The 27,774-nt window shown below is 46.8% G+C and overlaps 2 protein-coding genes across 4 annotated transcripts in view; both read right to left on the reverse strand.

Moving 5' to 3' along the window:
- Positions 1–2,700: 2,700 nt before the first annotated feature.
- Positions 2,701–9,567, reverse strand: Psmd4 (proteasome 26S subunit ubiquitin receptor, non-ATPase 4). Of its 2 annotated transcripts, none has more exons than XM_042681469.1 (10): positions 9,458–9,567; positions 6,315–6,455; positions 5,301–5,415; positions 4,912–4,998; positions 4,622–4,690; positions 4,246–4,461; positions 3,819–3,927; positions 3,533–3,664; positions 3,384–3,451; positions 2,701–2,993 (listed from the first exon to the last, which is right to left on the reverse strand). In XM_042681469.1, the coding sequence occupies exons 1-10, from the start codon at positions 9,481–9,483 to the stop codon at positions 2,823–2,825; spliced, it is 1,134 nt and encodes a 377-aa protein (XP_042537403.1). In that variant the 5' UTR covers positions 9,484–9,567; the 3' UTR covers positions 2,701–2,822. The 2 variants fall into 2 exon arrangements, with proteins under 2 accessions (XP_042537403.1, XP_042537402.1); XM_042681468.1 differs by having other exon boundaries at positions 3,810–3,927.
- A 5,126-nt stretch (positions 9,568–14,693) lies between these two features.
- The window catches only part of Pip5k1a (phosphatidylinositol-4-phosphate 5-kinase type 1 alpha), a 49,090-nt gene continuing 36,009 nt past the window's right edge, over positions 14,694–27,774 (reverse strand). The window contains exons 9-15 of one of the 2 annotated variants that reach the window (XM_042681466.1): positions 25,082–25,165; positions 24,214–24,262; positions 23,233–23,317; positions 21,283–21,429; positions 20,967–21,084; positions 16,573–16,618; positions 14,694–16,310 (exon numbers count right to left, since the gene is read on the reverse strand). In XM_042681466.1, the coding sequence (XP_042537400.1) occupies positions 16,308–16,310; positions 16,573–16,618; positions 20,967–21,084; positions 21,283–21,429; positions 23,233–23,317; positions 24,214–24,262; positions 25,082–25,165 (532 nt within the window). In that variant the 3' untranslated portion in view covers positions 14,694–16,307. The remainder of the gene's footprint in view (positions 16,311–16,572; positions 16,619–20,966; positions 21,085–21,282; positions 21,430–23,232; positions 23,318–24,213; positions 24,263–25,081; positions 25,166–27,774) is intronic. The other variant, XM_042681467.1, reaches the window with a different exon arrangement.

The raw sequence follows: 27,774 nt of genomic DNA on the forward strand, positions 1-27,774 counted from the left end.
TAATAAATGACCCAAAAAAGCCAGAAATGGAGCTGTGAGTCAAGTGGTAGAGTGCTAGCCTTGAGCAAAAGCAGCTCAGGGACAGTGCCCAGGCCCTGAGTTCAAGCCCCAGTACCAAAAAAAAAAAAAAAGTTGGGCTGGCTGAAGTAGTAGAACACATAGAAAGCAAGCCAAATATGTAGATTATGAACCAGAAAAGAGGGGTGGTGGGGGTGGGGTGACAGGAGGAGAGGGGGAAGCAGATTCTGGGCTGGGTCCAGCACTGAGAAGCAAGAGACACATTTGACTGAATGCCCTGACTTCCAGGTATACAAATGACATTAGTACTAGCGAAAATACTGCTGGGGGCTGGGAATGTGGCTCAGTGGTAGAGTGCTTGCCTAGCATGCATGCAGCCCTGGATTCGATTCCTCAGCACCACAAAAACAGAAATGGTCAGAAGTGGCACTGTGGCTCATGTTGTATTGCTGGCCTTAAGCAAAAGAAGCTCAGAGACAGTGCCCAGGCCCTGAGTTCAAGCCCCAGAACTGGCCAAAAAAATAAAAATAAAAAAATCCTGGGCTGGGAAGGTGGCTCAGTGGTAGAGCGCTTGCCTTGCATGCCTGAGACCCTGGGTTCGATTCCTCAGCACCACATAAGCAAAAAGAAAAAAGCCAGAAGTGGCGCTGTGGCTCAAGTGGTAGAGCGCTAGCCTTGAGCTGAAGAGCTGAGGGACAGCGCCCAGGCCCAGAGTTCAGGCTCCACGACCAGGCCCCCCCCCCAAAAAAAAATCCTGAATTACTCTTCAGGTATTTTGAATTATAATCACTGATTGTCACATTAAATCTGTTCGCTGAGAACAGATTTTGTTGTTGTTCGTGCAGCTTGAACTCTGGGCCTGGGCGCTGTCCCTCAGCTCTTCAGCTCAAGGCTAGCACTCCACCACGTGAGCCACAGCGCCACTTCCAGCTTTTTCTGTTTATGTGGTGCTGAGGAATAGAACCCAGGGCTTTATGCATGCTAGGCAAGCACTCTACCACTAATCCACATTCCCAGCCCTGCTCTGATTTCTTTATCCTTATCATACGCTGGCCTTGTGTTACATGCATTAACTGAGTTCCATTCCTACTATAAAGCAAAATCTGTCTAGTGCTGATAGCTCAACAATCCATGACTCTTATCTTCAGTTAACCAGCAAAAAGAGAGTAGAGCTGTGACTCCAGTAGTAGACTGCCAGTCTTGAGGGGAAAAAGCTAAAAGACAGTGCCAGGTCCTTAGTTCAAGCCCTAGTACTGGTACAAAAAAAAAGTAAAACTTGAGGGAAAATATTAAGACGGATACTGGTGGCCCATACCTATAATCTTAGCTACTCAATAGACTAATATCTGAGAACTGAGGTTTGGAGAAGCCTGGGCAGACAAATCTGACATTGTCTCCAATCAACAAGCAAAAAATATGGAAATAGAGGTGTGCAAAGTTGTACAGTGCTAGTCATGAGTGAGTGAGCAAAAAAGCCAAGTGAACATGAGGCCAAGTTTAAGCCCCAGTTAATTTACACTGGGAGGCCAACACAGAGAGATTACTAGTTCAAGGCCAGCCTGGACTACACAGTGAGACCATGTGTTAAAAACAAAAACCTGCCAGGCGCTGGTGGCTCATGCCATCTCTTGGTGGCTACTCAAGAGGCTGAGGTCTGAGGATCATGGTTCAAAGCCAGCTCCAGCCCAGGCAGGAAAGTCCATGAGACTTATCTCCAATAAACCACCGGGAAGCCGAAGTGGCACTGTGGCTCAAGTGGTAAAGCATTAGCCTTGAGCTGAAGAGTTGAGGGACAGTGTCCAGGCCCAGAGTTCAAGCCCCATGATCGACAAAAAACAAAACAAAACAAAACAAAAAAAACACCTTGCCTGGCACCCTTGGCTCACACCTGTGATCTTAGCTTTTCAGGAGGCTGAGATCTGAGGATCATGGTTCAAAGCCAGTCCGGGCAAGAAAGGCCATAGACTTTTAACTCCAATTAACTACCTGAAAACTGGAAGTGGTGCTGTGGCTCAAGTAGTAAAGTGCTCACCTTGAGCTGAAGAGCTCAGGGATAGTGCCCAAGCCCAGAGTTCAAGCCCATGACCAACACACACACACAATAAGCAAAGAGGGTGATTTAGCATTCCACACCATATCCTACAGGACCTCCCTTACCACCCCCCCCCCCCCAAACTTGGTGCTCCATGAAGGGACAGCACATTTTATCCTGTGGATATTTAAAACCACCTGTGAAAATCAGGCCTCAACGGGTACCTGGGCCTTAGTGTCCTGAACCATTCATCCAACTGGTCTCTGAGCCCCCAGATTCCTCCAACATGTCTCCACTGTTCCTGGTGACTAGAAACATCCCACCTTCTTTATTGGCTGAACTTGGGCTCGAATGTACATCCAAGAGCCTACCTAGAGGCTACCAGCAGTTGGCTTTCTCCTCACAGTTCCACAGCGCTGAGTTCATTCTCTTTTCAACTATCAGATATATGGAGTCACTCCATTATACGCTGGCTCTTCCAGGGGCCGCTGCTGTTTCTGCTCACCTCTGTGGCCATGGTCCTAACACAGAGGGTGCTCAGCAAAGCGTCCCAATGACAAAAACAGAAGCCAAGGAAAGAAGGGAAGGAACTGCTTCCGGCCTTGTGCTCCTTCTTTCCAAGCAAAGCCATCACAATTTGAAGCAAAAAGGAAAAAACAAACTTGCCAAGCTTTATTTAGGTTGGAAAGGTTGCAGATAGCATATCTAACTCTATAATCCACCCACACTACGCAGTCCCCTGGCAGTCTCGGCTGCCCATTCTCCTCCAGTCTCATTTCTTCTCTTCCTCCTTCTTGTCCTTCTTGCCATCCTTGGTGGCCTGGGAGGCCAGGGAGCCCATGGCATTTCGGATGGCCTCATTGTTGGGATCCACACCTGGCAGGTTTTCTAGGACGCTCTGAAGGAACTCGGGGTCCTGCATCACATCATAATCATCCTCCTCCTGAAAAGAGGCAGCATTAGCTTGGAGGCTGCCAGGGGCTGGCTGAGAGCACACTGCTACCTGAGCCCAGCTCTGCTGACGCATGAGAACGGGGCTAACTGAACTCAGAGGAGCTTTCCTGCTACCAGACCCCGCATTCCGTGTGTTCTCTTTCCCAGACTTTCTGGGAAGAAGGTATCCTAGTCTGCTCCCACAGCAAGGAAGAGACATGTCAGAATGTGGGCCATTTCTCCAACTGACCACTAACATTCTGTTCCTTTAGCAGCTCTGTACTTCCTCCTGCTCCTCAAGACTCATCTGTGACACCTGGAGAAAGGGATGGATGGTCTAGTCCCCAGGACTAGAGGTTTGCAAACCTGACAGGGGCAGGAGGTCATCGCTGGCCCTCACCTTGGCTGGCTCTGATGTGTCCATGGCCGAGTTGGCATCAATGTCAGCTGATTCTGCCTGACCAAACTCTGGGGAAAGGAGGGCAGTCACTTAGTTCAATCTCCTCATTATAACTCCGACCACGCACTACCACTCCAGCTCAGGCCCACCTGCTCCCTGTAGGGACATTTGCATGGCATAGGCGATCTGCTCCTCCTCAGTCATGCTGCTTAGGTCAGGAAGCCCTGGGCGTCCAAACTCCTGCTGGTTGATGGTCATCTTCAGCAGCGCATCATCTGAGTCTGGAAAAGCAAAACGGGCAGGATAGAATGGGGGCCACATTCCACACAGCCCTAGCCCCAAGCCATTCCCTGAGGCTAGCCTCCCGAAGGCCTGCCAGGCCACCCCGATGGTTAGCACCCTGCATCCTGGGACTTCAGATTCCACCTCTTTCACCTTCAGCCCCAGTAGCAGCAATTCCAGCTTCAGCTGCAGAGGCTGCAGCAGCCCGCCGCGCCTCCTCCTCCTGCCGCTGCCGCTGCTCCTCCATAGAAACACGAAGGGCCTGGCAAGGGGAAGAGCAAGGTCAGATTTCCCCAGCTGCAATCCCACTCGGGGCTGGTGAAGGCCAGGAGTGTGGGGAAGGGGCATGATGACAACTTCTGTGCATCACATGGGGAAGAAGCTAGAAGGGTTAAGGGAAGGTATGGGAAAGTAGAAGGAACAGCTAGAGCCTGGGGTTTAGTCAGAAGTCAACACGCTAGTCTGACACTGGTCAGACAGACCTAGATGTAAGCCCGGGGCTGAGGAAATGAATGAGGGTTGTGGGAGTGTTTAATATTCTCTGCTGTCACCTGGTGCATCAGCACAGGTATTTGCTCACCAGGGCCAGCTCAGGGTCAGCACTGGGATCCACTCCAAATTCAAAGTCACTGGCACCAAGACCCAGCATGGCACCACCTTCGCCAGCCAGAATCGGAGAACTGATGAGGGCATCGGCCAAGCTAGGCCCCGGAGGCACGGTGACGAGATGAGAGCCGGTCCCATCTTTGCCATTCAATGTGTTGACAAAGGCCGTCAGCTTCTCCGTGTTCACCTCCTGGGAAGGGAGGCCACAGGCATGTTCCTTCACACCTCCCGCCTCCTGCTCGAGCCGCAGCCCTGCCTGCAGCTTCGCTCTCAGGGGGGACCCTGCTCTGCAAAGGGCTGTCCCATCAGAACCAGCCAAATCAAACCAGCGCCCCAACGGCCCAACTCACCTCTTCCCCAAAATTGATGATGTCAACATTCACTTTCTCTTTCTTGAGGCGTTTGGCTAGTTTCACCAGCTAGGAAGAGGAGAAAAAGCAAGCAATCTACTCCATGCTATGAGGAAAAAGGACTCACCTCACAAAAGCATACAGAAAATCATTTCTCTCCCAGACACACTGAAATCTGCCCCTCCATTCTCCCCCCACAAAAGGAGCCTGGTGCCCTGTAAGGTTCTTAGTGCTGCAAAACCTCATTCCCTAGCGTGGGCTGCGTCACGCATGCTGTCCGGTGAACTCACATCCTTCTCGTTGTCCTCCACGGGGCTTCCCACAAAGGCAATGATGCGCATCTTGTGATTCTTGCCCTGCCGGTGCTTCAGAGCCAGCTTGGAAAGAACAGGAAATTATATCAACATAGAACACCTAGCTCTTTCCTTTGGTTCTGTTTTATCTTTACAGAGTCTATGCATCTCAGGTCTAACTATTCTGCTCATACAGGATATAAACCCCTCGAGTCTTGCTGTGCCCTTCAGTGGATTCACAAAGGGATCCTGGGATTCATCCCACCATATTCTTTCCCCCCAGTTAGCTTCCTCTAGGCCCTCTCTCTCCCCCTGCTCTGGTTCTAACCCAGGGGAGGCAAGCCTCACAGCAGGAGGGACAACTGAGGGGACCTAAGAGGACTCACGTGGGCCACGCGGATGCCAGTACAGAAGGTGATCTTGCCCTTAGGCTGGACTGTGTGGAGCTTGGAGAGGATTCGCCCAGTGTCAGGGGTGAGCGTGGTCAGCACTTCACAGTCACTGGGATGGGGCAAAGCATTTGAGTGAGTATGCATGAGCATGGGCACCCCCAACCATGCCTGTCTTCTTTTTAGAGACCTTCTTTCTAGAGACTCTCATGTTTAGTAAATACCATGCACAATAGGAAAGCTGTCCTCCACTTCCCAATGTTTCCTCCTAACTTCCATTCATCCTGTCCTGCTCTGGGGCTTGAGATTCCACAGTAACTGAACCCTACTTTATAGCAGCCCACTTTCTCCATTTGGAGACTTGGACACCTATTTTTCAGCTAAAAGTATCTATAGCAAGAGAAAACAGCCCCTAAACAAGTGACTTTTTTCTTTTTTTGGTTGTGGGGCCTGAATTCTGGGGCCTGGGCGCTGTTCCTCAGCTCTTTAGCTCAAGGCTAGCGCTCTACTACTTGAGCCACAGCGCCACTTCCAGCTTTTTCTGCTTATGTGGTGCTGAGGAATCGAACCCAGGGCCTCATGCATGCAAGGCAAGCACTCTACCACTGAGCCACCTTCCCAGCTCAAAATGACTTTTGGGGTACCAGAATATTTGATACATGCCAAGGGGCTCTGGCTGAAAATCACCTTTCACTAACTTTAAAATACACTATAAAATTTCACCCCAAGACATTTATCTTCATAACTATATTAAATGGAATCAGCATTAAACACAGGAACTGGGGGTGTAACTCTGTAGCACAGCATGCATACATGTACGATACCCTAAGATTTTTCTCATGGGGAAGGAGTGCTACTACGTACACTGGAACTGAAAAGAAGTATAGTTTTAGAAAGGTGATGGGCAAAAGAGGCCTCAGGGACCCTACAGAACAGCCTACAGGTGTTATGGGGACATATGGGAAAGGCTACACCCATTTCCATGCCCTCCACCTCCTCGGCCCCACCTACTTGGCCAGTGTGATGAGGCCCACGTTGTTTTCGGGGTTGCTGCGGGTCTTTGAGTGACATACTATGTTGACAGCGTCCTGTTGGGCCTGCAGCCGGGTTGGCAAGAAGTCCCCGTTCCGCATATACTCACTGTTGTCCACACTGACAGAGGGAGTAAAGGGGAGAGGGAAAACATTGTCCCTTAGCCTTTTTGCACAGGCTAGTGCCACACCTCTACTTTCAGCTTTTTGCTGGTTAAGTGTAACTAAGAGCCTCACAGACTTATCTGCCCCACCTGGCTTCAAACACTGATCGTAGATCTCAGCCTAGATCCTAGATCTCAGTGACTATGATTTTAGGGATAAGGCAATAGTGCAAGAAATAAAATGCAGATACTTTTTCCTGTCTAGGAGAACCTGAGTTAGCATATTAAGAGTAAAGCCAAACACCTACATTTCTTGGCAATACTGGGGATTGAACTCACGAGCTTCATTCGTTTCAGAAAGATTCTTTACCACTCAAGCCACATCTCCAGCCCCCTTTTGTGATTGGTTATTCTCCAGGTAAGGTCTTGCCAGGGACATGTTGGGCTGGGATTCTTCTACTTGGACTTCCCTATGTTGCTGAGGATAACAGACAGGGGCCACTGTGCCTTGTGTTTACTCTGTAGCAGGGTATTAGACATGCACCCCATGCCTGGCCATTGGTTGAGATGGAATCCTGTAAACTTTTCTGCTCAGGCTAGCTTTGAACTATGATTTCTATCTCTGCCTCTCAAGTAGCTAGGATTACAGGCTTGAGCCACCACACTCAGAAAATACCTACATGTTAAACACCTCCAGAAAATTCTGATGTGTGGCAAAGAATGAGACCCTATGGAAGAACAGAGGTGGCCCTCTTTGTAACTCTATGCCTGGGCTATTACAGCTAATGGCCACTGTGCCCCTCTGGTTCTAACCTTTTTTTTTTTTGGTCAGTCGTGTGGCTTGAACTCTGGGCCTGGGTGCTATCCCTGAGCTCTTCAGTTCAAGGCTAGTGCTCTACCATTTGAGCCACAGCACCACTTCTGGTTTTCTGAGTGGTTTATCGGAGATAAGAGTTTCTTGGCCTTTCCTGCTTGGGCTGGCTTTGAACTGCAATCCTCAGATCTCAGCTTCCTGAGTAGCTAGGATTACAGGCATGAGCCTCAGTGCCCAGCTTTCTAATCTTTTCTTACAATCAATCCAGACCAGCTTCTGTTGTTGTTTGCTTGGTTTCGAGACAGGGTCTATGTATCTCAAGCTGGCCCCAAACTCACAAGTCCGCTGCCACCATGCCTAGTAAAATCAATACTTATTTTTATTTTTTTTTTGTCGGTTGTGGAGCCTCAACTCTGGGCTCTATGACTTGAGCCACTGCGCCACTTCCGGCTAAATCAATATATATATATATTTTTTTTTTGGTCCAGTTGTGGGGCCTGAACTCTGGGCCTGGGCGCTGTCCCTCAGCTCTTCAGCTCAAGGCTAGTGCTCTACCACTTGAGCCACAGCACCACTTCTGGCTTTTTTTCTTTTTGCTTATGTGGTGCTTGGGAATTGAACCCAGGGCCTCATGCATGCAAGGCAAGAGCTCTACCACTGAGCCACCTTCCCAGCTCCCTAAATCAATATTTTTATACAGGTCTGTATCTGCCATGCGTGGAGTGTACAAAATTCAATTCACTCTCCTTAGCTTTCATATATATATATATACACACACACATACATATGTATACACACATACACATATGTATACACTTCTTTAATTTTTGTTTGCCAGTCCAGGGACTTGAACTCAGGGCCTGGGCACTGTCCCTGAGCTTCTTTTTTTTTTTTTGGTCGGTCGTGGGGCTTGAACTCTGGGCCTGGGCGCTGTCCCTCAGCTCTTCAGCTCAAGGCGAGCGCTCTACCACTTGAGCTACAGTGCCACTTCCGGTTTTCTGGTGTTTATTGGAGATAGGAGTCTCTCGGTCTCTCCTGCCCGGGCTGGCTTTGAACCTCGATCCTCAGATCTCAGCCTCCTGAGTAGCTAGGATTACAGGCGTGAGCCTCCAGCGCCCGGCCCCTGAGCTTCTTTTGCTCAAGGCTAGCACTCTACCACTTCAGCCACAATGCCACTTCTGGCTTTTTCTGTTTATGTGGTACTGAGGAATTGAACCCAGGACTTCATGCATGCTAGCTAGGCAAGCACTCTACCACTAAGCCACATTCCCAGCCCTGACGTTCATAATAATCTACCTGACCCCAACTACTACATTAAAAAAAAAACACAAAAAAACAACTGAAGAACAGTGCCCAGGCCCAGAGTTTAAGCGCCACAACCGACAAAAATAAAAGCACTGGGGGAGTGGCTCATGTGGCAGATCAGTCTACCATGAGGCCCTGAATTCAATTCCCAGTACTACTCATAAATAAAAAAAACTTTTATCTGTGTGACTTAACATAGCCACGACTCACTGGTAAAATGGGGAACTTTTTTTTTTTGGCCAGTCCTGGGGCTTGAACTCAGGGCCTGGGCACTGTCCCCGGGCTTCTTTTTATTCAATGCTAGTGCTCTATCACTTGAGCCACAGTGCCACATCCAGCGTTTTCTGTTTACGGGGTGCTGAGGAATCGAATCTAGGGCTTCATGCATGCTAGGCAAGCTCCCTACCACTGAGCCACCTTCCCAGCCGGAGAACTACTTTAAATAGTGTGGTAAGAAAATCTAAGTGAGATAAAGTAATGAAAATCCCAACACAGAGAAAACACAGCACAGAAAAGTGCTGACTGTGAAGATGATACTGGGAAAGACGCTGGCAATTAGAAAAGAGGCATGGGGGGGGGGGGGGGGCGTTAACAATCGCTCTTCCTAGTACCCATTATTTTGGGGAGAGGAGAGAAAGGCAAAGTCCGAACAGCAGAGTAAAGGAAGTCAGGGATCGGGGGTCGGTGGCTGCCCCCGGCTAGGGGCTGCGGGAGTGGCCAGGCCTGTCGTCTCCCGGGCCTTGGGATGACTCAGGGAGTCGTCCGGCTCCTTGCCTCCGGCACCCAAGAACACAGCTCGCCCGCCGGTCCCCCACCTATATCCCATGCCCCGCGGGCCCCGAGGCTGCGCGCGGCCCGGGACCCACGCCCGCCCCCACAGACCCGGAGGGAGCTCCTCACCAAACCATAGTGCTCTCCAACACCATCTTGCCACTTCGCTCCCTTCCCGACCGGCTCTCGGGAACTGCTGAACAACAGCTTCTTCAATTGGCCGGAGAACGTCACCAATCACAGACCTCGGTGGTGTACTCTGGGCCCGCCTCCCTCCCCGCGTGGCATTCTGGGAGTTGTAGGCGCAGCGCACTAAAGGGGCTGTCAAGCTAGTGGGAAGGTGGGTGGAGGTTACGTGGAGACACTCGCACAGTAAGAGAACTTTATCTCCACCTTCCCAACCATCCTAGTTCCCAGGCGAGATACCAGAAGCTGTGATTAGGTCAGTTCTAGCATTCCAGCTGATACATATCTTTTAAAAATAGCTAAGATGGACATTTGAAACATTAAGATAGTGGAGGATTTTCAGTTTTATTGTCATATCATTTTATTTCTTTGTAGTTTCAGGATTTTCTTTGGATGATGGTGATTATCATTATTTGGTCATGGAGCTTGAACTCTGGGTCTGGGCGCTGTCCCTCAGCTCTTCAGCTCAAGGCAAGTGCTCTATCTCGTGAGCCACAGCGCCACTTCCCGTGTTCTGGTGGTTTACTGGAGATGAGTCTCAGGAACGCTTCTGCCCCGGCTGGCTTTGAACCGCAATCTTCAGATCTCAGCCTCCTTAGTAGCTAGGATTATCGTGAGCCACCGGCGCAGGGCTAGTTACAGAAGTTTTACACCAAGACCACATGTGTAGGACTGTAGGTTAGTGTACAACTACCAACACTAGCTACTACTCACCACTAGAGGGACCCTCTGACCAGAAGGCGGCCTCCATCCCTGCTCTGCATCTAATAGTGCACTGAACAGGGTGTGTGTGACAAAGGTCAGAGTAGCCCAAAGTCTAGAACACATTCAGATCTGGCTCCTACCAGAGGATTGAACCTGTAGGTTAAACTCAAATAAAAATGTAATTCTGCAATGTTTTTTGTTTTGTCTTTCTATTGTGGTTTAAACACAGGGCTTGGGCACTGTACCTTAGCTTTTTTCACTAAGGCTGGTGCTCTACTGCTTGTGCCACAGATCCACTTGTTTTTTTTTTCCCCCTTTTACTAGTCCTGGGGCTTGAGCTCTGGGTTTGGGCACTATCCCTGAGATTTTTCTCAAGCATAGCACTCTACCTTTTTTTTTTTTGTCGGTCGTGGAGCTTGAACTCTGGGCCTGGGCGCTGTCCCTGCACTCTTCAGCTCAAGGGGAGCTCTCTACCGCTTGAGCCACAACACCACCTCCGGTCTTCTAGTGGTTTATTGGAGGTAAGAGTCTCACAGACTTTCCTGCCCAGGCTGACTTTGAACTGCAATCCTCAGATTTTAGTCACCTGAGTAGCTAGAATTACAGGTGTTAGCCACTGGTGCCCAGCCACCTGTGGTTTTTTGGTTGTTAAATGGAGATGAGGCGCATAGTTTCTTGCCCAGGCTGGCTTCAAACTTCAGATTTCAACCTCCTGAGCTAGGATTAAAATCATGAGCTGCAAGGGCCCAGTTTTGTGGGGTTTTTTTTGTCTGTCTCTGGGCCTGGGCATGACATGTCCCTCAGCTCTTCAGCTCAAGGCTAGTGCTCTACCACTTGAGCCACAGCACCACTTCCTGTTTTCTGGTGGTTTATTGGGAGATGAGTTTCACTGAGTTTCCTGCCTGAGCTGGCTTTGAACTGTGATCCTCAGATCTCAGCCTCCTGAGTAGTTAGGATTTCAGGTGTGAACTACTGGGGCCTGGCCCAGGTTCTTTTTTGTAGGCTGTGGGGCTTGAACTCGGCCTGGGCTCTGTCCTTGTGCTCTTCAGCTCAAGGCTAGTGCTCTACCACTTGATCCACAGTGCCACTCCCAGTTTTCTGGTGGTTTATTGGAGATGAGTCTCAGCTTTCCTGCCTAGGCTAGCTTTGAACCATGATCTTCAGATCTCAGCCTCCTGAGTAGCTAGTATTACAGGCATGAGCCACCAGCCCCAGGCTAAAATCTTTTTTTTGGTCAGTCATGGGCCTGAACTCTGGGCCTGGCACTGTCCCTCAGCTCTTTAGCTCAAGGCTAGTGCTCTACCGCTTGAACCACAGCGCCACTTCTGGCTTTTTTCTTTTTGCTTATGTGGTGCTGAGGAATCAAACCCAGGGCCTCAGGCATGCAAGGCTAGCACTCTACCATTGGGCCACCTTCCCAGCCCCTGCCCAGTTTTTATTCACTGTGTTCCCCTTTCTCTCCAATTGCTGTCCCTACTATCCCAAGACCCTATCACCTCACATTTTATTAATGTAACCAGTCTTGCCTTCTCTACGTTTTTTTTTTTTTAAATTGTGGCCTTAGGATTTGAACTCATAGCTGCTCACTTGCTAGGCACTCTTACCACTTGAATTATACTAACTCACCTTCTTTTTTGTCAGTTATAGGGCTTGAACTCTGGGCCTGGGCACTGTCCCTCAGCTCCTTTAGCTCAAGGCTAGCTCTCTACCACTTGAGCCACAGTGCCACTTCCGGTTTTCTGAGTGGTTTATTGGAGATAAGAGTCTCACGGAGTTTCCTGCCCAGGCTGGCTTTGAACCACGATCTGCAGATCTCAGCCTCCTAGTAGCTAAGATTACAGGTGTGAGCCACCAACACCAGGCTCTTAGACTTTGCTGCCTGAGCTAGCTTTGAACTGTGATCCTCAGATCTCAGCCTCCTGAGTAGCTAGGATTACAGGCGTGAGCCACCGGTGCCGGGCTCTTACTCTTCTTATAACCATTTGGATAGATCTTTGTTAGTAGATTGGTCTCTGAACTTTTTTCTTTTTGCAGTGTTGGGGATCAAACATGGGCTTCACACATACTAGGCAAGTGCCCACCACTGAATTATACCCCAGCCCCAAGTTATTTTGGTCATATCCAAAAATATTTCATGATTCCCATTTGTTTACAAGTTAAAGTGAAAATTCCTCACCCCAGCAGCTTCCAATGTTGTATCTACCTATATGTACTTGGCTATTCTCACCATCATCTCATTCTCAAAAACAAATCTCTCATACCTCTATGTTCCTCTGCTGAAGTGAAATTTCCAGCCCACAGTAAGTCTAGTTTCCTTCCACTTGGATGGTTTCTATCACTCAAGAGAACTTAAATCCTTAGTTAGCATATCTAAAGTTATTCTTATATATGTGTTTTACTCAGGCACTATAAACTCTTAAAGACCACCCTTTTAATTTTTGGCAGTACTAGGATTTGACCTAGGGCACTTACTATAGGCATTGTAGTACTGAACCCTATGTGCTGGCTATATTTTGAAACAGGATCTTGCTTCCTGCCCAAGTGTGCATCTAGCCTATGATCTGCCTATTTTAGGCTTCCTATTGTAGCTACAATGATAGCTGATGTAACCATGTCCAGATGTGGGGTCTGCTCGACTTTTCTCCCAAGTAGCTAATAGGCAAAAGCCACTGGCTTCAAATTAGTGTGCTGGTCATGGCTTAAATTCAGGGTCTGGGCACTGTCCTTGAGCTTTTTTTTTTTTTTTTTTTTTGGGTCGGGTCGTGGGGCCTCAACTCTGGGCCTGGGCGCTGTCCCTCAGCTCTTCTGCTCAAGGCTAGCACTCTACCACTTGAGCCACAGCGCCACTTCCGGCTTTTTTCTTTTTGCTTATGTGGTGCTAAGGAATCGAACCCAGGGCCTCAGGCATGCAAGGCAAGCGCTCTACCACTGAGCCAACTTCCCAGTCCCTTGAGCTTTTTTTTTTTGCTCGTCTAGTGCTCTACCACTTGAGCCACGGCTTCACTTGCAGTTTTTTTGTGATTAATTGGAAATAAGAGTCTCATAGACTTTCCTGCTCAGGCTGGCTTCCAACAGTGCTCCTTAGATCTCAGCTTCCTGAACAACTAGGATTACAGGGTGAGCTGCCAGCGCCAGCCCAGCTACTTCTTTTGACCTCCCAGCTACCCTGGGTATTGCTCACTAGCTGTTATATAAATATTTGTAAGCCGATCCTCAGATAGGGAACAATGCTACAAAAGGAACAATACGAAACAAGCATGGGGACACATGCCAAAAATCCCAGTCCTCAGAAGCCAAGGCCACCTCCTCCTGAGCAAGTTCAGTTCAAGGTTAGCAGTGCTCCATAGACCTTATTTGGAAAAAAAAAACAAAGAAACCATAACAATGTTTGCTTTTCTCTAAAGCTTTCCCACCTACAAGCTTGTTATATTTATTTTATTTATTTTTTGTCAGTGTGGGGCTTGAACTCTGGGCTTGGGAACTGTCCCTCAGCTCTTTGGCTCAATGCAAGCACTCTACCACTTGAGTCACAGCACCACTTCTGGTTTTCTGGTGGTTATTTGGAGATAAAGTCTCACGGACTTACTGCCCAGGCTGGCTTTGAACTGCGATCCTCAAATCTCAGCCTCCCGAGTAGCTAGGATTACAGGCATGAGCAACCAGCACCCAGCTTGTTTAGTTTTTGACACAAGAACCTAAACGCAACCTCATGAAAGAGCTAAAGGGCTGGAACTGGTGGTTCACACCTGTAATTCTAGCTACTCAGGAGGCTCAGGTCTGAGGATCACTGTTCAAAGCCAGCCCCAACAGAAAAGGCCGAGAGACTCTTACTCCAATAAACCACCAGAAAACCAGAAGTAGTACTGTGGCTCAAGTGGTAGAATGCTCACCTTGAGCTGAAGAGCTGAGGGATAGTGCCCAGGCCCAGAGTTCAAACCCTACTACCTCCAGCCCTGCTGGCTCAAGTAGTAGAGCGAAACACAACAAAGAGAGGAGGTAGTATGGATGATTTTCTGAGTGACACCCTAGGGCCTGCTCAGAAGGCAGGGAATCCTAGGGTCAACTGCCATGAGGCTTGCTCTCCTCAATTCCTCTCCTTTCCTATGCACCTGAGTAAGCTGAGCTTCAGATCTCCAGATCCTTCAGTTAAATTGGATTGCAATTTATGCTGTAACAGCTTTTCCTTGTTAGATTTAACTTGTGAGGTGGCTGGAAAACAGGGATGAAGACATTTCTCTTGGCTGTAGTTAGACTGAAGCTGGAGTGAAAGCAACTGGAAAACGTGAAGCGTTCTGTTCATAGCAACTTGAGTAACAGTAAGGTTAGATGGTGAAGAAGGCTGGAGCAGATGCAATATGAAAAAGGTCCAAAGAAAACTGGGGGGTATACCTCCACCATAGAGCAGATGTGCTGGATACTGGATTCAATCCCCAACATTAAAAAATAAATCAAAAAAAGGTCTAAATAACAGATCAAAGTTTATACATTAAAACCAGATATTTATATTTATTACTTTTATATTGCATTTGCCATTTCTGAACAATACAAAGTAGAGGCAAATAGTAACACTTCATAAAAATGTCGAGTCCCCATTCCTTTCCCTAAGACTTAGTCCCTCCCACCCCTTACAGAACTCTGTCCTGAATAAAACACATAAATACATCATAAATAGTAAATCATGAAAAAAATAGCAAGAACTGTTTCTTTCCTTCTTGTAAAAAAGAACATGGCAACAAAGACAGGCAGCCAAAAACTGGCTGGGGGTGTCTAATATAGACAGTTACTTGGGTATGGGCTAGCCTACTATCAAGGTAGGGTAGGATGGAGAAGAGATAGTAGTGTGTGACTTCAACAATCTGCCTGAGACACCACGCCCCCTTCTTCCCCTGACAAGAGTGGTGGATCAAACAAGAGATGGACAACCACAGCTCTCAGACATGGGGAGGGGAGGGTTTATCAGCCCCGTTTCCAAGTTCCCTGTAACAAGAGGGGCAGCCATTTGACACAGCGATGACCTCACCAAGGCAAAAGTCTGCTGCTCCCCATGAGTTTAAGAGAATATTCTCTATCCTCAGAGATATAGATTGACTGTTCAACAGACGCACGTGTCTCCCTCCACCTTAGCTCCATGGAGAACGGAACACTGTTGGAAAAAATGGGAAGAACAAAGAAGAAATCTCCTTTGGAGAATAGTCAAAAATTCATTTGCTAGGTCTTCATATTTAGAAAAAGAATCAGAATACATTTCAAACTGCAAAATAGTACTAATCATTATGGCCTGGCAGTGAGGAGGGTTCTTCTTAAGAAGGGCTTTCATCTCCTAGCCCCATGGCTGCCCCACTGTTTTAATACAAAGGGAGAGAACAACTCATGTCTCTTTTGCTCCATTCTTTCGGCCTTAAAAACTCATCAAAAGAGAAGTTACAAGGAGCTGCTGCTGACAGATCAATCACTGCCTTCCATTTCTCTGTAGGAATTCTGCATACCAAGAGGCACCTCTTTTGACACTTCTGGAGTTTTATCTGAAACTGGCTTGAAATTGTGCTGTGTGCTGTTCTTTTCCTTTATTAAGGAAAACTAAAAAAGGTTGGGAGGTGGTTTAAATACCATTAATCCCCCCCCAAAAAAATTTACAAAAATTACAGGGGTCTTCCTCTAAGGATCAGAAAGGAAGAGCTAAGGGTGGGAATAATGTGGTGGCCAGTCTGTCCTGAGGAAATTAAGAGTCCAGCTCCTGGTAGAATCAAAGTCCAGCAACCCCATTCCCAATGAAAAATGGGGACTTGAAAAAAAAAAAATCAATGTGGAAGCCAGGGCTAGCCATCTGAAAAGTTGTGTCCCCCAACTCTGGAGCGGGGGAGATGCCGCTGTCCTCAGCTGTCCAAGGCACTACTGCCCACTCAGAAGAAGGGAGAGAGAACGAGACTCTTCTTTTAAAAGGAGATGGAAAGCTCCCTTAGCCTCCAATTTCTACTCCTTTTTTGATGACCAAGAAAAGAAGAAAATTCAGCATTCCTGGGGCAAGGGCTGACATCTTGGGATCACAGAGACAGTAGAATCTTGTTTTGGGTCTTCCAAGGTTTGCTGCTCACTAAAAAGAGAAAGAGTATAAAGTTAAGTAAGCAGAATATAAGATAAGGAGGCAGGAATAGAATTCAAGTTAATTTCAACCTGGCTGCTAAGACACTTTTTGTTTATTTTCGTCTCAGATTCCAAGTACGAAGCACCAAAACACAATTTTTAAAAAGCAAGATTCAAAAGGCACTTAAATGCTCTACTTTCTTGCTCCATCCCACTGGTGATCCATTTTATACCCTTCAAAGAATTCACCTCCCCTAAGTCCCAGAACTTACATGGGTCAACTCTGGCTCTGTAATTTCAAGCTTTTCCAAGGTTGTACTAACAGAAGAAAAAGAGAGAGGAAAAAGATTAGAAGATAACAAGACTCTACTTGAGGTCAAATCTCAGAATGCTTCTCTATATTTTACTTCAGAATTAACTCAAGATTCAGAAAGAAGCAGCTTAGAAGCTACTAGAATCAGAAGCACATTATTTTGAGTAAGTGGTTTCTTTTTTTTTTTTGTCAGTTGTGGGTCTTGAACTCTGGGCCTGGGCGCTATCCCTGAGCTCTTCAGCTCAAGGCTAACATTCTACTACTTGAGTCACAGCACCACTTTTTAAGGCTAGTGTTCTACCACTTTGAGCCAAGTAAGTGTTTTCTTTAGTGTTAGCGCTTTGCTATTCTGTCTTCAATCCCCAGGTGTGGAAAGCAGTTTCGAAAGTGGCTTTGCTTTCAATGGTAACAGAAATGTCAATTCTGAAGTTAGATTGCAAAAAGATTGTAGCTTCCTCTTTGGTCATATGTTCTCTTTGCCTGTTTGCTGAGAGAAGCTACTGCCATGTTGTGAGCTGCCCTCCAGATAGGACAATATGACAAGGAACTGAGAGAGTATCACTGGCCAATAGCAAGCCAGTGAGGAGCGGAGCCCTCAATCCAACAGCCTTCATGGAAATGAATCCTGACAACTATCATGTAAGTGAGCTTGGAGGCTGATCACCTTCTCCCAAACTTTCCTCTTTCCCTTCTGCTCTCTCCCCCCACTCCCTCCAGTGGGCACAGGGATGGAGCCCAGGGCCGCTTGAGTGCCAACTAGGCATCCTGTACCACTTAGTTACACTGAACACCCGGCCCTAGGCAAATTTCCAAGTGAGACTACTGCCCTGGAAAATTGCTATCTTCTGGAGAGAGCCTGAGGCAATAACATCTAGTGAAGCCATGTCCTAGACATTTTTTTTTTTTTGGTCAGTTGTGGGGCTTGAACTCTGGGCTTGGGCGCTGCCCCTGAGCCACAAGGCCACTTCTGGTTTTCTAGTGGTTTATTGGAGATAAGAGTCTGACAGAGTTTCATGCCTGGGCTGGCTTTGAACAGCAATCCTCAGATCTCAGCCTCCTAAGTAGCTAGGATTAAAGGCGTGAGCCACCAGCGCCTGGCTACCTTGGACTCTTGAGCCACAGAAAACTGGAAGTAGTGTTTGTTGTCTTCAACTACTCAAAATCTTTTTTTTTTTTTTTGGTCGGTTGTGGTGCTTGAACTCTGGGCCCAGGAACTGTCCCTCAGCTCTTCAGCTCAAGGCGAGCACTCTACCGCTTGAGCCACTGATCCACTTCCAGTTTTCTGAGTGGTTTATTGGAGATAAGTTTCATGGACTTTCCTACCCGGGATAGCTTTGAACCATGAACCTCAGATCTCAGCCTCCTAAGTAGCTAGGTAAAGCGTGAGCCACCAGTCCCCAACTTCAACTACTGAATTTTATGATATCTTACTAATAATTTATTAGGCAATAAATTTTTTTTTTTTTGGTACTGGTTCTGGGGATTGAACTCAGGTCCTAAGCACTGTCCCTGAGCTTTGTTGTTCAAGGTTAGCACTCTACCATGTGAGCCACAGCTCCCAGCTTTTTTGGAGATGAGTCTCACGAACTTTCCTGTCTGGGCTGGCTTTACACATTGATCCTCAGATCTTAGCATCCTGAGTAGCTAGGATTATGGGCATGAGCCACATGCCCAGCAGCAATACAAAAAAAAAAGAAAAAAATTTTTTTAGTAACAGCTTTTGAAGAGGAGTGGGAAGGAGCTTTGAGAATTTTAGTGACATCTTCAAGTATCTTGAATATGTTATATGTAGAATTTTGGACTTAAAGGGTTTCCAGGGAGGGCTTAAGGGTTAAGTGAGAAAAATCTTAGTGGCACAAAAACTAGCAACAATGTCATCTGTGATCATTTGAAAGGCAGAATATTTGCCTTATGCAGTGGGTGGTCTAGCTAACCAGATTGCCAAGGCAAGTCCTCGAGATCACAACTGGTTTCCTCTTCTTTTTAGCACTGGGGACTGAATCCAGAGGCTTTGGTGCTCTATCATTTGACTCCTCTACCTGCCCCTAATGGCTTTTGAACAAAGGTCCAATCTAGAAAATGTTTGAAGATGAAGCAAGTTATGAGTTTTAACACTCTATTAAGGCCTCAGCGAAAGAAAAGGTGATGCTTTAGAATGCTATTTAGTTACATCAAAAACCTGTTCAAAATGACTGGAGGGGGGGAATTAACTCAGTGAAAGAATGCTTGCTTAGCAGGTATGAGGTCCTGGATTCCATCCCCATCTTCCTCAAATAAAAGAAAAATGAAAAAAGGTAAAGGAATACAAGTCATCTGAAGTTGTGAAAGATATATTACATAGATCCTCTGAGAAACAGGATCTCCAAAAAGTTTAGGACTTCCTAAAAAGATACATGTGTGTGCGCACACGTGCGTGAGCAGATGTGTGTGTGTGCACAAACACACATTCAGGGCCTGGGCACTGTCCTTGAGCCTTTTTTGCTCAAGGCCTTGAGGCTACTGCTCTACTACTTGAGCCACAGTACTACTTCTGGTTTTATGGTGGTTAATCAGAGACAGAGTCTCAGACTTTCCTGCCAAAGCTGGCTTCAAATTGTGATCCTCAGATCTCAGCCTCCTGAGTAGCTAGGACTATGGGCAGTAGGTATGTTAGGCAAGTGCTCTACCACTGAGCAACACCCTCGTTCTTGGAATTCTCTTTTTACATAAGAATGTATATAGTGGTCATTTAAGGCCTGCTCTACCACAGTAAGGTAAGTGCCTGGGAAGATTTGTCTTTTAGTTTCAAAGGTCCACGGACTGAGAGGAACTATACTTGAGGAACTGTGCTTAAGGAATATACTTGGACAACTCATTCAAAACCTGGATGTGGCTGGGAATGGACAGTCGTAGAGTGCTTGCCCAGCATGCACGAAGCTCTGGGTTCGATTCCTCAGTACCACATAAACAGAAAGAGCCAGAAGTAGCGCTTATGGCTCAAGTGGTAGAGTGCTAGCCTGAAGCAAAAGAAGCTCTGAGGCAGTGCTGAGGCCCTGAAAACAAGCCCCAGGACTGGCAAAAAAAAAAAAAAACAAAAAACAAAAAACACCTGGATGTGGTCTGGTCCCAGTACCATAATGGAATGGTATTTTCTCCAGAATCTGGAAGGAAGTATATATATTCTGCAAAAAGAGATGTGTGTTGCTTAGGGTTAGGGGCAGACTGTGATAGGAAGTTTGGGGGAGGGGGGGAAATGACAGATCTAAGACAGCTTCCAATGACCCCTGGAGCTAGTACTGACAGCCTGTGTAATCCTTCCTCTTGAGTATGAGTTGCATTAATGAGTAGAATGTAGCATAGGTAATAATATGCTATCATATCTGCAATTAGGCATGTGCTCTCTTGCATTGTGAGAGAAGCTAGTTGCCATACTTTGAGCTGCCCTGTGGAGAGATTCATATAGCAAAGAACCGAGGGAGGCTTCCAGTCCCCAGCCAGCAAGGAATTAAGACTTTCAGCAACTATATAAATGGGCTTAGAAGCAAATCCTTCCATTGGAACCTTTAGATAAGAGTCTAGCCCTGGCAACAACTTAACTCGACCTCATGAGAAACCATGAGCCAGAAGATCCAGGTAGGCTGCACCTAGATTCCTGACCTACAGAAATTAATTTACTATGATAAAATAATACACTAGGTAGCAAAGTTAAGTCACCATCTTTATTGCACCCTTCTCCCCAGTCCCTGCTGTTTATTGTTGTTTTTGCGGTTGGTGGTGGTGGTTGTGGGGCTTGAACTTAGGGCCTGGGCACTGTCCCTGACATTTTATGCTCAAGGCTAGTGGTCTACCAGTCTGAGCCACAGTACCACTTCCAGTTTTCTGGTGGTTAACGGGAGGTAAGAGACTCACAGACTTTTCTGCCAGGCTGGCTTTAAACTCCAGATTTCAGCTTCCTGAGGAACTAGGTTTGCAGGCACAAGCCATGGGCACCTGGCTATATTGGCCCACTTGGAGCTCCCAGCGGGGCCAGGCACAAATGATTCACACTTAAAATCCTAGCTACTCAGGAGACTAAGGATGTCTGTGAGACTATCTCCAATTAACCACCCAAAAGTCAGTAGTAGTGCTGTGGCTCAAAGTAGTAGAGCTCTAGCCTCAAGCAAAAAATACTAAGGAAAAGCACCAAGCCTCCAGGTCCCAAGTTCAAGCTCCGGTAGGGGCACACAAACACAAAAATCTCTGCACAAATCTACTATTGAGCACAATCTACTATTGAGCACAAACAAATAAACCCTTGAAAAACAGTAAAGAGTCTCAAAGCTCCCAAGCATGTGAAGAGCAGAAGATTATATGAAAAAGGGCCAAGGAACTAACCTTGTATTTAGTACTTGAAAAGACTCTGCAGTTACAGCTGAGACACTGGGTGACTCCTCAATGACTCCCTCCAAAGATGGAGTCTGAGGTAAGACATCAGGACGGCCGAGGGAGACATCTGGAAAGGAAAACGGGAAGAACATGAATAAATGGAAAAAGATGTAATGGGATCAGGGAAATACAGGGGGAAGCTATGTAGCAACTGGACTTTTCCTGGATAGAAATGGGGAGTAGAGGTACTGTTCAGAGAAGATGAGGACTCAGGAGGGAGAAGGGGAGTGCCCAATCACATGGGGACCCCAGCCCTGGCGCTGACCTGGCTCCACTTCCGCCTTTGTTGTCACTTGTGCTTTGTGTTCCCCAGAGACCGATGACTGGAAAGTAATGCAGGAGTTGCCGCTGGGGCCTGCTCGCCGAGAGAAAGATGAGCCAGACCGAAACTTTTTGGAAGGAGAGGGCTTCACTTCAAAAGGGAAAGAGAGAGCCTACTTAGCACCCACTTCAGAAACCATCACCAAGACATAGATACAAACTGCTAGTGCCCCAACACAGACCCAAAGTTGTTCTTCTGAAGCAGAGCAGGAAGAGAGGTTAATGTCAACAAAGATAAGCTCTACAATGTACTATTCAAAGCAGGGGTCTTCTTCACTTTGGAAAGCAGCAGAAAAACCTACAGGAAGAGTAACACATATCCCTCCCTTGCCTCCCATATGCAACCCTTCATAGCTTTGATTCAACCAATGAGAGATGTCCTCTATTCCATACTTCCTGGCTTTTTAATAGTATCCCCAAGTAAAATCTAACAAAGATGACCCTGTCATTCTACATTCTCTAAAGTATTTAATGCACACAGCACTATGTTATTTATACTTATTTATACTTAGAAAATGTCACTTTGAAAACATAAAATAGCAACCATGTGTAAAAAAATGTAAGGGAGGAGGGCTGGGAAGGTGGCTCAGTGGTTTTAGAGCACTTGCCTTGCATGTGAGGCCCTGGGTTCGATTCCTCAGCACCACATAAGCAAAAAGAAAAAAGCCGGAAGTGGTGCTGTGGCTCAAGTGGTAGAGAGCTAGCCTTGAGCTGAAGAGCTGAGGGACAGCGCCCAGGCCCAGAGTTCAGGCCCCACGACTGGACCCAAAAAATAAATAAATAAATAAATAAACGTAATGGGTCTAGGAAGGTGGCTCAGTGGTAGAGTGCTTGCCTTGCATGCATGAGGCCCTGGGTTCGATTCCTCAGCACCACATAAGCAGAAAAAGCTGGAAGTGGCGCTGTGGCTCAAGTGGTAGAGCACTAGCCTTGAGTTGAAGAGCTAAGGGACAGTGCCCAGGCCCAGAGTTCAGGCCCCATGACTGGCAAAAAAAAATTAAAAAAAATAAATAAATAAATAAAAATTAAAAACGTAAGGGAGAGTACAAGGCCCTGAGCTCAAAGAGCTGAGGGACAGCACTCAGGCCCAGAGTTCAAGCCCCACAACCAAAAAAAAAAAAAAAGGCCCTGAGCTCAAGCATGCTCATATGCACATGTGCGCACACGCGCGCGCGCACACACACACACACACACACACACACACACACACACACACACACACACACACACACACACACACACACACACACACACACACACAAAACATGTAAGAGGATTTTTCCATGCCTGTAAAGAATGTGGCATGCCTAGATAGTCTTTGCCTCCCTAAAGGACTGCTGCTGCCAATGATGTGAGGAGAAAAGGAAGAGCTAGAAGATGCCAATGTCAAAAGCACAGAAGGTTTGAGGAAAAGAATACCAGCACTTCCAAATTAAGTTGAAGGAAAAGACCTAGGAAAAATTAGCAATGCTTCTTCCACCTGAACTAATCTGAAATTGCTTGCTACCTGAGACATGGCTGGAAATTAAAAAGACTGGTAGATAACAATCTTGTCTATCTCTATATATAGAAGTCTGTGGCTCTGTCTAACTCAATATGGGGTGTATATTCTATTCACAACTATACGTTTTCCCCCCTCAATCCAACCAGTTCCCCAGAAATGGCCCTCACCTCAATAATACATGTAGGGAGAGCCAGGGGAAAACAGCAACTCGGAAACAACTGAGATAGACAGAGTGACTGACATAAGGATGAAAAGCAGCTCTCACAGGATGCAGGTAGAACAGTAGAGGCCTCTGGCCTTTGTAGTTCCCTGACAGAAGTGTCCTGCCCCCCATCTCTGGGGTAAAGGAGTCACTGAGGGAGGGGAGGTCATCTGGTAGAAGCCACTTACAGGGGATCTTCTTGAACACTGTGTTGCACATGAAGCGCTGGAACCGTTCAGCATAGAAGCCAGGACGATGCACTGACACAGTGTCCTGTAAAAAAGAAGAGATGGCTCCAGAGTTAAAGAGAGAGGAATCAGGGCTAGGAAGGTGGCTCAGTAGTAGAGCGCTTGCCTTGCATGCCTGAGGCCCTCAGCACCACATAACAAAAAAGTCAGAAATGGTGCTGTGGCTCAAGTGGTAGAGTGCTAGCCTTGAGCTGAAGAGCTGAGGGACAGCACCCAGGCCCAGCGTTCAGGCCCCACGACCGGACCAAAAAAAAAAAAGAGAGAGGAATCAGCAAGAGGATTTAGAATCAAAGGATCATGTTACCCTAGGCTTTAACCCTAAGAGAAGGGTAAAACCAGAAAATGGGGAAAAAAAAAAAAAAAGGCCAGGCACCAGTGGCTCACACCTGTAATCCTAGCTACTCAGGAGGCTCAGATCTAAGGATCTTGATTCAAAGCCATCCAGGGCAGGAAAGTCTGTAAGACTCATCTCCAATTAACCACCAGAAAATCGCAAGTGGCACTATGGCTCAAAGTGGTAGAGTGCAAGCCTTGAGTGAAAAAGCTTAGGGACAGCCCCCAGGCCCTGATTTCAAGCCCCATGACCAACAACAAAAACAAAAATGTAGAAGAACTTGAGGGGGCAAATCAGAAATAAAAGAGAAGAGCCCAAGCTGGGCACTGGTGGCCCACATCTATAATCCTAGCTATTCAGGAGGCTGAGATCTGGGGGGATCAGTGATTTGAAACTAGCATACACAAGAAAGTGTGTCAGACTCTAATAAAGTACTCAGAAAAAAAGCTGGAAGTGGCTCAAATGGTAGAGTGCTTTCCTTGAGCAACAAGAGGCTCAAGGACAAAGCCTAGGCTCTGAGTTCAAGTCCCAAGAGGCCAAAAAGAGAGGGTGCGGGGAGGAGGCCTTTAGTTGTGTGCTACACTCACCCCATCATGTACCAGCGCTTTCCAAGAGTGCTCCAACTTCTTAACGAACCTGCCAAGGAAAATTCATATCACACATTGTTTCTGAATGCATAGCCTTAATAGTTAATAATAATAATAGAGACCTAGGAAAGGCAATAGCTGGGAAAGTATATCCACTGTGGATATAGCTTTCAAAGAACAGGCTGGCAATCATGTTCTACACGGAGACTGTGCAGGTTCTACATGGAGACCAACGTGTCTCTAATTGAGTCAACTGTTCTCCCACGAGAAAATGGAGCTTACAAGTCCCTGTCATCCCAGGGACAAGAATATTCATCATAAATGGGCAATGCAATGGCACAACACTTGCCTAGCACACATGAGAATCTGGGTTCAGTCTCCCAGCAGAGCACAACGAAAGTAAAAATAATATTAATTATAAATGAAAGCTGGAGGAGCAGATGGACGAGCCTGGGAAAGGGTAGCTAAAATTAGGTGCTATCTGAGTTAGTAATTCAAGTCTTGTTCAGTCTGAAATATTATAGGAACAAAATGAGACTCTAGTATTTCTGACTTCTCCCTCCTCGTTGCTTCTTAGATCCACAGGTTAATATGTTTTATAGAACACAGTGATCCTTTTATTTTTTTCTCTGTGAAAAGGCCGTTGTTGTTGCAGCTGATCCCAATATGATGCATGAATCAACTCACAGGTTTTTCACAGAGTCAGGCAGATGGCATGTTCTACCCTGATGCTTCCAAGCACTGACTCAGCTTTCCACAGGAGAGTTTGGGGTAGGAAAGCCAAGAAAGGCAAAATCAAGGAAATAAATTTATCCTGACAACAATGTATCTACTCTGTCTCCTAATTTATGATCCAAATGTACCTCACCTGTAGGATTGTAGAATATCAATGATGCCAATATAAAGGAGGAGCCTCTCCCCTTTATTATTCCGGGCAGGGATGCCACCCATACTGGGAAGACAGAAAGGTAAAAATCAGAAAATCTGTTGGCTAGCAAGTACAGACTTCTCCTAAATTTGAGTCAAAATCAGAATATGAAATATAGACATGGAAACACTGACATTCTCCACAAAGTGTTGAGAGATTGAGATTGTCTTTCCAATCTTAGAAACCTTTTGGGAATACATACTGTAATCCTCTCTCCAATTTCTTTGCTACCTTCTCCTACCCTAGGTTCTACCAACAAGACTCTACAATCATTCCTACTTAGAAACTTAGGGAATGCTCCACCAATTAACTTGAAACTGTCTGAGAACACTTAAAGATTCATTTGTGCTCATTTAAATACTCTTAATATTAAGTCATGTTACAAGCTACCTAAAAAATAAAACAGGGCTGGGAAGGTGGCTCAGTGGTAGAGTGCTTGCCTCGCATGCATGAGGACCTGGGTTCTATTCCTTAGTACCACATAAGCAGAAAAAAACAGAAGTAGTGCTGTGGCTCAAGTGGTAGAGCACTAGCCTTGAGCAGAAGAGCTGAGGGACAGCGCCCAGGCCCAGAGTTCAGGCCTATGACTGACAAAAATAAATAAAATTCTGGTGCTGGGGATAGGAGCTGATGCTGAGCTTTGGTGATCAAGGCTAGTGCTCTAACACTTTGAACCCCAGATCCACTTCTGATTTTTCTGGTGATTTAATTGGAGGTAGGAGTCTGTTGGGGATGGCTTTGAACTGTGGTCCTCAGACCTCAGCCTCCTGAGTAGCTAGGATTATAGGCATGAGCCACCGGTGGCTAGCTATCTAATTTTTTTCGGCCAGTCCTGGGTCTTGAACTCAAGGCCTGAGCACTGTTCCTGAGCTTCTTTTGCTCAAGGCTAGCATCCTACCACTTGAGCCACAGTGCCATTTCCGGCTTTTTCTGTTTATATGGTACTGAGGAATCGAACCCAGGGCTTCATGCATGCTAGGGAAACACTTTACCACTACATTCCCAGCCTTGGCTCTTTATATTCTTTTTTTTTTTTTGGGGGTCAGTCCTGTGACTTGAACTCTGGGCTTGGGTAATGTCCCTCATCTCTTCAGCTCAAGGCAAGCACTCTACTGTTTGAGCCACAGTGCTACTTCCAGTTTTCTGGTGGTTAATTGGAGGTAGTAGTCTCATGGACTTTCCTGCCCGGGCTGGCTTTGAACCATGATCCTTAGATCTTAGCCTCCTGAGTAGCTAGGATTACAGGTGTGAGCCACCGGTGCCTGGCTCTTTATATATATATATATATATATATTTTTTTTTTTGGGGGGGGGGGGGGCCTCCGGTCATGGGGCCTGAACTCCGGGCCTGGACTCTGTCCCTCAGCTCTTCAGCTCAAGGCTAGCACTCTACCACTTAAGCCACAGCGCCACCTTCCGGCTTTTTTCTTTTTGCTTATGTGGTGCTGAGGAATTGAACCCAGGGCCTCATGCATGCAAGGCAAGCGCTCTACCACTGAGCCACCTTCCCAGCCCTCTTATTCTTAAGATAGCTTATTCAAGGGGTGGGGTGGGTTGTGGTTCAAGTGGTAGTGTACTTGCCTAGCAAGAGCAAGACTGAGTTAAACCCAAATACCACCAAAACTGAACTCAATGGATATGGTGATTCACAGGAGTAATCTCAGAACTTAAGAGGTCTCAGCGCTCCAGAGGCTAAAGCAAGATTGAGACCAGGAGGATCACAGTGAGATTGTGTCAAAAACAAGAACAAGCCAGCACCACTAGCTCATGTCTGTAATCCTAGCTACTCAGGAGGCTGAGATCTGAGGATCATAGTTCAAAGCTAGTCGGGGCAGGAAAGTCTGTGAGACTTATCTCCAAGCAACCACCAGAAAATTGGAAGTGGCACTGTAGCCAAGTGGTAGAGCGCTCACCTGGAGCTGAAGAGCTGAGAGACAGCGGCCAGGCCCAGAGTTCAAGTCCCACAACCAACTATAACAAAAACAAAAAAAAACAAAAAGCTGGGCACCGGTGGCTCACGCCTGTAATCCTAGCTACTCAGAAGGCTGAGATCTGAGGATCACGGTTCAAAGCCAGCCCGGGCAAGGAAAGTCAAGTCCGTGAGACTCTTATCTCCAATAAACCACTAGAAAACCAGAATGCTGTTGTGGCTCAAGCGGTAGAGTGTTCGCTTTGAGCTGAAGAGCTGAGGGACAGCGCCTAGGCCCAGAGTTCAAGCCCCATGACCGACCAAAAAAAAGAAAAAACAAAAACCAAGAGGCCAGGTTGCTGGTGGCAATCTAACTACTCGGGAGGCTGAGATCTGAGGATCTCCATTCAAAGCCAGCCTGGGGCAGGAAAGTCCAAGAGACTCTAATCTCCAATTAATTACCAAAAAAACAGAAGTGACTCTGTGGCTTAAAGTGGCAGAGTGCTAGCCTGGAGTGAAAGAGCTCAGGGATAGTGCCCAGGCCCCGAGTTCAAGCCCCAGGATTGGCCAAAAAAAAAAAAAGCTCAGCAAGTCATAAAGCTTTCAGTTCAAGCCCCAGTACCACCTCAAAAATCAATAAAAAATAAAAACTCAAGCACAAACAAAAGGCTTATTCAAAGGCTCCTAGAAGTCTTAATATAGCTTGTCTAATTGCTAAAACAAAG

The sequence above is a fragment of the Dipodomys spectabilis genome, unplaced genomic scaffold, assembly GCF_019054845.1.
Source record: "Dipodomys spectabilis isolate Male_0828 unplaced genomic scaffold, ASM1905484v1 ptg000069l, whole genome shotgun sequence".
Taxonomy (NCBI): Eukaryota; Metazoa; Chordata; class Mammalia; order Rodentia; family Heteromyidae; genus Dipodomys; species Dipodomys spectabilis.

Coding starts and splice junctions, on each gene's coding strand:
- Psmd4 (XM_042681468.1), bottom strand. CDS start 9,483: ATGGTGTTGGAGAGCACTATGGTTTG. Junction 4,462..4,621: donor TCATCAATTTTGGGGAAGAG/GTGAGTTGGGCC, acceptor CTCCCTTCCCAG/GAGGTGAACACGGAGAAGCT. Junction 3,452..3,532: donor AATGTCCCTACAGGGAGCAG/GTGGGCCTGAGC, acceptor TCCTTTCCCCAG/AGTTTGGTCAGGCAGAATCA.